Source organism: Nuphar pumila, chromosome 6 (genome assembly GCF_984573655.1).
Source record: "Nuphar pumila chromosome 6, dmNupPumi1.hap1.1, whole genome shotgun sequence".
Classification (NCBI taxonomy): domain Eukaryota; kingdom Viridiplantae; phylum Streptophyta; class Magnoliopsida; order Nymphaeales; family Nymphaeaceae; genus Nuphar; species Nuphar pumila.
In genome coordinates, this window is record NC_143254.1 from 24,854,837 (window position 1) to 24,863,436 (window position 8,600).

Here is an 8,600-nt window from a genome sequence, read left to right on the forward strand (position 1 = left end):
GTATGATGATATATATATATATATATATATGATTACATATATTTTAACAATAAGAGACTTGGACATCCCAATATTGTTAAAATTTCATATTTGTCTTTTGTTAAAGGCCTTTGTAAAGGAGATTTTATATGTAATGAATGTATTCTTGGAAAAATAAAAAGTTTACCTTTTTATCAAAAATCCATGTTTACAACAAAACCTTTTGAAATCGTCCATTCCGATGTATGGGGTCTGGCTCCTGTAATATCTAAAGGAGGATTCTCATATTATGTGATTTTTATTGACGATTACACTAGGTATTGTTGGATATATTTTCTCAAGCATAAGAATAAAGTTTTCTTGACTTTTAAAACTTTTCATATGATGATTTTAAATCAATTCAATGGAAACTTAAAAATTCTTAGATCTGAGTCTGGAGGAGAATATCTCTCAAATGAATTCAAGAGGTATCTTGAAAGTTATGGTATTCTCCATCAAAAATCTTGTCCAAAAACCGCTCAACAAAATGGATTAGCCGAACGAAAACATAGGCATATTATTGAAACAACCCGAACTTTGCTTATTTCACAAAACATTCCAAAAAATCACTGAGCTAAGGCAGCCCTTACTTCGGTCTATCTCATAAATAGACTTCCATCAAAAAATTTGAACAAAATTTCTCCTTTTGAAAAATTATACGATAAAGAACCCGACTATAGCAAGTTAAGGGTCTTTGGTTGTAAATGTTTTGTCCTTACGGATAAAAATGATAAGCTTTCTCCAAAAGTCATTCATTGTGCCTTTCTTGGTTATTCGGAAACCCAAAAGGGTTTTAGGTGTTATGATGTTAAAAATGACAAATTATATATTTCCAGAAATGTGAGTGTTTTGGAAAATCTTAGTGGTTTTGAAAGTCTTAAATCTCATGATGAAAATGTGGATTATTCCTTTCTATTTGAATTATTAGCTAAAGATGATGATACAAGTGATGATGAGTCAACTCAAAATGACTCAAGTGACAATGAAATCGAGGAAATTATCACCCCTCTGCTCCCCTGCTCATCAACATATCGATGAGGGATCATCTAGAGATCCCATCACCTATGTTCATAGAGATAAAAACACCTACAAAAGTACTCTTGAAAGATATGATGACACCAGTAGGACTGTTCCTCAAAATGAGGAGAACCTGTGAAGGACCGAAAGACATAGGAAAGCTCCTTCTAGGTTTATCTCGTATGATTCTTTTTCACCCAAATATAGAGATGTCTTAGTGTCATTCATACATAGAACCTAAAAATTTTGAGGAAGCACGAAAATGTTTGGAATGGACAGTAGCTATGAAGAATGAACTCGGGGCTCTGAAAAGAGCCAAGACTTGGGAATTTCAAGATCTTCCTAAGGGTAAGAAAACAATAGGGTGTAGATGGGTATTTAAGGTTAAAACTAAGAGCAATGGATCTCTTGAGAGATATAAGGCTCGTTTAGTTGCAAAAGAATATAGTCAAGAATATGGGATTGACTATGAAGAAATTTTTGCTCCTGTGGCCCGAATGGTCACTGTCCGATGTCTTATCACTGTTGCCTCCATCAACAAGTGGAACATCTATCAAATGGATGTTAAAAACACTTTCCTAAATGGCGATCTAAATGAAGAAGTATATATGGATGCTCCACCAGGAATGGAGACTCCCAAAGGGAAAGTGTTTCGACTTTGAAAAGCACTTTATGGTTTAAAACAAGTCCCCAAGGCATGGTATGATGGGTTTAATTCCATAATGTTAGAAAATGGTTTTTCATCCTGTTTCACTGTCACTGACACTGCCTTGTTTGTTAGAAAAATCAATGCAGAGATTGTGATCTTGCTTTTGTACGTGGATGATATGCTTATAACTGGTAGTAATTCAAAGGGGGTTAAAAGCATAAAATCAATTTTGAAAGATAAATTTGAAATGTCTAATTTGGGTTTTCTAACTTATTTTTTGGGTATTGAAGTAGCATACTCTCATAGAGGGTATTTTTTATCTCAAAATAAACTTGATTCTGAGATTATTGGCAGGTCAAGTATTACAGATAATAAGGTTTGTGAAACTCCTGCTATAGTGGGAGCCAAGATGAAGATTGATGATGGTATTTCTCTCTCAGATCCCACTCCTTACAGACAGCTTCTGGGATCATTGATGTATCTGAGTATCACTAGACCAGATATTTTTCATGCAGTTCATACTGCAAGTCAGTTTCAACATGCACCAACATCGGTTCACATGAGTGTCATCTTGAGGGTTGTAAGATACATAAAGGGTACACTACTAAATAAGGGAGAATTCTTATCATCTTCTTCTGAATTAAAATTAATTGCTTATACTGACTCTGACTGGGAGGTGACCCAAATAACCGTCACTCTGCCACTGGTTTTTGCGTGTTTTTAGGAGACTCGTTGATCTCATGGAGACGCAAGAAGCAGCAGAAAGTGTTTCTAGCCTCAATTGAAGTTGAATATCGCGTCATTGCAACTACTACCATGAAAATCGTATGGATTCATCAGTTACTAAAAAATATGGGGATCACAATAAAAGGGCCCACTAAGCTATGCCGTGACAAGAGTGCAATTTATATTGCCAAAATTCATACCTTCCACGAGCGGACTAAGCACATTGAAATGGACTGTCACTATGTTCGAGAAGCCTATCTGAAAGGAGTCATCGATCTTCCATATGTCACTTCAGAATATCAGTTGGCAGACTTCTTCACCAAAGCTGTGTGCCCTGCATTTCAACTTTTTCCTTGGCAAACTTTTGATCATCTTGCCCTAAGTTTGAGGGGGGTGTTAAATTATGTATCAAATAATTGTAATCTCATATATATTTTATATATATAAAAGGTGATACATATATATATGTGATATATATGTATATGTATCTACCTAATCATATATATAATATTTCTTTATTATTAGCCGTAGGGGTAGTTTAGTCATTTCTCAATTCTTGTGTATATTCATTTTACGAATATGCTTGTATTTTTGTTTTTTGTTTTTTCCTTTTCTTTTTTATTCTTTCTTTTCTTTTAACTAAATTCAATGTACCTTGGGGCCCCACTCTCATAGACGTTGGGCCCCTCCAACGGTCACAATTGTGACCGTTGGAGGGGCACCAACGTCTATGAGTTGGCCCCTCCAAGGTCCTCCTCATGGTGTATAAATAGGGACTTCCCCCCTTTGTATTTTCAAGGCTTTGGGACAAAGCCCAAGTGTTTCTCAATAAAGTCTTTATTCTTTTATGCCTTTTGTGCATTTGTAAGATTTGGTGGGTTGTGCTTTTGTGCACAAGTGTTCTAAGAGTGCTTAGTGCGCATGTGTGCATGTGTTTATTATCAATAATATTAAGGTCTTGATCATAGTATCTTGTTATAGATACTTTTACAAATAGATAGAGAGAAAAGAAGAGAAGAGGATTGCAAAAAATATGTTGAAGAAGTTTGATGATGCGCTTTCCAAAGCAACGAACCAATGAACTAATGTCACACCAATCTCATGATCCTCCTCTTGATCTTGACGTACACGTTACAACTCAAGAGCATCAATGCTCTGATACCATGTAATAAAATGGACAAAGTAATATAAGGAAGTGTCTCTTTTGGGCATCTAAGAACACAATAGCAAATGGCACAATGACCTCTTATGGGTCAACACCTATGTCACATGGGTGCGGGTGCAGGGATGCGGCACTTCCAAAAAAACTGGGTGCGGGGGTGCGGAAAATATATATATATATATAAAGTCCAAAAGTTGGACATAAATGACCCTGGGTGCGGTCAACACACCCAAGGTCAGGTTGACCGCATCGGGTGCGGGTGCGGCACCTAGTTGGAGAATCCCTGTGACATATATTAAAAAAAATTTGCCAAGTCCGAAAAATTGGACCAAAATGACCCTGGGTGTGTTGACCGCACCCAGGGTCGGGTTGACCGCACCCGGTGCCGCACCCGCGTCGCGTCGATGCGGGTGCAGCACCCTGCTAGCCGAATCCCTGTGACATAGGTCAACACAAGATTATAATCACATAAGCCACTTATGGGCCAAACACAAACATAAAAAATATAGGATCTTATTAAGAGAATGCTTGAGAACAAGCTTGACATACAAGAGGGGTTACACCCCTTATTTATAAACAAAAGAAAGCAAAAAAGAGTCATTGGGAAATGCTCCCAACAGCTAGAAATATGGTTGTTGGGAGCACTTCCCAACAACTAAAAATATAGTTGTTAAGAGCACTCGATCACTCCCAATAGCTCTATTTCAAGAGCATTATAAGGACTATAATGCCCTTGATAAAAAGAATAAATTACAACAATAATAAAAACCTAAAGTGCCCCTAATGAACACAACTAATTACATAAGGAGAAATGATTAAAATACCCCTAATGGGTTTTACTTATTACATCAAGAAATATATATATATATATACACTTTAACATAATGATGGTGGTGATTGTGGTGAGAGAAGAGAAATAGAAATGTAGAACAAAAAAGTAGATACCCCTTATTTTTTAAAATAAGGTGGTTTTATTTTTTTCGTCAAAATTTGTTAAAAACATAAAAATAGAACTATCAAACATAAAAATAATTGTTTAAAACAAATATAATAGAAAGCAGCTATTCATAAATACATCCAAGAGGGGTAGAGAAATTAAGAAACTATAAGAATATCATTGTAAATTTGGGTCATGATGCTCTATTACTAAGTTCTCTCTCATCTCTGTCTCAGCTTACAACGAACTTTTCAACTTTTCAAGAATGTTGAGAAATGTTTTGTCCAGTCCAGCTATTTTCACAATCCTTCAAACATTGAATGCTTGTTTAAAGAATTACTCAAACTATGAAGACAAATGAACTTGGAATAAGAAAAACATCATCCTAGCCCAATGAGAATCACTATGAATTAAGTTCAGAGCTTGTTCCATCACTCTGTATTGCATCACTGCAGTTTTGTGGATAAAATGATAATTTTGGAGTTGTTTAGTGATGATAAATTAGTACTTAAAGGAGGTTCATTTAACATGTCTGATAACTGATTTTGGCATAATATTAAGATAATTTGAGATGAGTTCAAGAACATAGAACCAAGAGTTTTTCCAATTCCTGGTTATTTATATCTTACTGACCAGTTTTTTTGCGGTTTTAAATGTTCATAATTCTTTATTTTTTGTCTTTGATGAAGACATCATAAAAATTAATAAAAAAGAGCTTGCGTATTGACACATGAATATCCACTGGGACTTGTTCTCAAATTAATTTATTTTATCACTGCAGATGTCTCACCTCCCCCAATCACCTAAGATAGGTCCTGCACCTGCAGCACGAGCTTCTCTTCCATCTTCAGCGAAGCCATAAGCTATGCTCCCAGTACCTGCGATAAGTACACATCCATGGAGCTCTCCCATTGTTCCACTTGCCAAAGCTGCCAGAGCATCATTTTGAACAAAGAGCTTAACATGACTCGGGAAGATGTCTCTGCACACACCAAAGGAGATAGAAATCAATAAAATTGCCCATCAAGCAAAAACCTTGACACGTGGTGAGCCTGGTGAAACATATATTCAAGTAGAAAGAGAAGTTACAAACTAATGAAAAAGCACTTAATCCTTTTTTTGAAAGTCCTCGGGATGATGTCCATACAGAAATTCAAATATCATTCTAGTAAAACAGACAAAATAGTTCATAATATGCCCATATAAGATCTACTGAGTAAACTATACAAAATGAGGCATGAAAATTAATCAATATGACAATATCTGATGTGCATGCTAATGTAGACATTTGAAATAACAAAGATAAAAACATATTAAAGAAGCAAGGATAGACATGATGAAGGGGTAAAAAGGTTAAATGCTTGTTACACACAGACCTGAACCAACACTTATTTGGAAAAATGACCTAGTATATAACAAGAGCATACAGATGAATCCTTCACAAAAGCTAGGAATCTATTTCAACACCATGGAAAAAAATATAAAGGATGAAACAACTAGGAGTTTAAACCTTGTAAGAAAAAACACTTACAAAACACAATATAAATAAATAAGAAAAAATAGCAGGCTATACCAAAAAGTTAATAAATAACTTAAATATAGCAACTGAGCTTGCATAAATTCTTTTAATGATTAAAACAAATAAAATGAATAGGCAAATGGGGAAGAGGGAGGTTGGAAGAAAAGATGGATTACGACTTTTTGGACAGAATCAAGTTCAATATTTGTGTGCATTCACTTTCCTCTATGTAAGTAACATAAGAACTGTTTCCAATCAGATGTATGAGACAAAGACCTGAAAACTCCAGTTGCACATTACTCAATGGTTCTGCATATAAGTTGCATATGCAACCTTTTCACAGAGGTAAAAACCTTTTATTGGTTAGAAAATTGCAATGCTGTTCTTCTGGTTTTCTTGTGTAAACCAACGAGACTACTACCTCAAGATATGCATCTACAGGTATAACATGAAGGAGGAAAACCGTATTAAGCACGCAATGCTAACATGGCATGGTTTGTCTCCAGAGTCCAGCCCCCTTCATATTCAGGCAAGAATTTGGTGATACAACTAATAGTACTGTTGCTGCATATGATGAAGAAGAACAGTAAATGCAACACGACTCCTGCAAGCAGCTTCACAAACAGAAAAAGCACAACCTAAGATTCAGTCATAGCTACTTTGTAAAGAAATGGAACCAAATGGAATGAATGATGGAATATTTTGAGCTCTAAAGCACTTGGAACATCCAAGTTATTACTCACGAAGGAAATATTTGAAATGATATTTCACATGCAATAACAGCAATGATAACAAATTAACAATAGGTAGTCTAGCAAAGGATTATGATGGACCAAACCTAAGCCACTTTAATATCCTTTGCTGATCAGTTGGATGGTTAACACCAGATACGGCCAAACAAACAGCTCGCACAGCAGACCTATTAGAGTGGGAATTCATTAGTGCATCTGCCATAACTTGTTCCAGAATGTCTCTTGCTGCAGCTTCTGCATGAGTAAACAAGATTATCATAATTTGTAACGCTTCATAGTTAAATGCACGACATACATGATTCCAAGAAGAATTTCAAATTTTGGAATTTTGAAATATGGCCTTGATCAAGTCGATATGAAATTCAAATCATTGCGATTTGGTCTATTGTGGATAGATTGACTAAAATGGCGATGTAGGATGCTATTTATCCACGTCAGAGATAAACCATCTACATATACGATTCCAACAAATTGATAACAATGCAACAGATGAAGAAATTCTTGGAATAACATGTGCATTGTATATTAGAATAATAACAAAACCCCACTAGAAGAATCATTTCCGTATTATCACCAATCCATGCGTGCAACGCAAAGGACCAAAGAATCAAAACAATGTGCAAGCCGGATTTTGTTTTCTTCTCAAAATTAAGCAAAAAAAAATCCATTTGGAGGAAATGTGATACACCGACCAAAAAAAAATCCATCTTTACATTGTAAGCAATCCAGTTCATAATGTCACAGACTACAAGGACAATAACCCATTGCCCAATTTTGGTTCTTTCTTAATATTAACCAAAAAGGTCCAAGTGGAGTCAAGAAAATCAGGACCAACAAAAATCTCACCACGTGACGTACATCGCAACCAATACAAAATTTGCCCAATAAACTATCAAATTTTCAATGTCCAACTGCCCGATTTTGCTCATTTCCCCACATGAACCCGAAAAATTGGATGTATAGCTATTAAAATCCGATAACCGACAATCAATTTTATGGCAGAATCTATAACTAAGAATCAGAAACAGATAAGGATTACAAGAACCAACGCCGTGACTTCGCTTCCTCCCTCACGAAAATGTGTCATGATACAAAATGCAACTAACAAGACCTGTCTTACCTCCAACGCTGTTGTGATTCGAGCAGCCGGCAGCGACTCTGGCGAGCACGGGGAGGGGGTCGGGCAACTGGTTAGAGAGAGGGATCCCCATACAGATACAAACCGTCGATGTCGCGCCCCCATCCACGCCGAGGACGACCCCCCCTTCCCACCCATCTGGACTTATCGGCATTTCCCGCTCGAAATCCCACATCTCCCCATTTCTATACCGCCTCATCGCAGAAACTTCCGAGAACAAAGAAGAACGTCCAAGAGCAATACCAGACAACCTACAGAGAGAAAATTTGTTGGATACCTTCATGTAAGAACAGGATCAATTGATTGCATTGATCCCATGAAGGGCATAAATCTCATGTAAGAGAGAGAGAGAGAGAGAGAGAGAGAGAGAGAGAGAGAGAGAATTTTCAGATTTTGAGATTTTAAGATTTTGGGGCAAATCAGCCAAACGCAGGGCGGCTTTCAAACAAGAGGACTCAAAGGGGAGAACGATCGTTCAAAGCTGAATTTGGAAATCAATGAAGTGGGCCCACTTTCGTTTTGAAGGATGAATGAGGTTCGTGGAACTGGGGCCCATAGCTTTTATATTGAGAAGTCAAACTTTATCCAAATACGAATCTAAATTTCGAGCAGTAAATCTCGAGTCTGGATTCAATCGGAACAAGATCCAATGAAGTAGGATTGCATCTAGATTTGAATATGA

The 8,600-nt window shown here is 36.5% G+C and overlaps 1 protein-coding gene across 1 annotated transcript in view; it reads right to left on the reverse strand.

Moving 5' to 3' along the window:
* Nucleotides 1–8,254, reverse strand: part of LOC149834392 (uncharacterized) — a 41,583-nt gene extending 33,329 nt beyond the window's left edge. The window contains exons 1-3 of the mRNA XM_090011380.1: nt 7,901–8,254; nt 6,867–7,014; nt 5,300–5,491 (exon numbers count right to left, since the gene is read on the reverse strand). Coding sequence (XP_089867506.1) covers nt 5,300–5,491; nt 6,867–7,014; nt 7,901–8,201 — 641 coding nt within the window. The 5' untranslated portion in view covers nt 8,202–8,254. The remainder of the gene's footprint in view (nt 1–5,299; nt 5,492–6,866; nt 7,015–7,900) is intronic.
* Between the last annotated feature and the right edge of the window lie 346 nt (nt 8,255–8,600).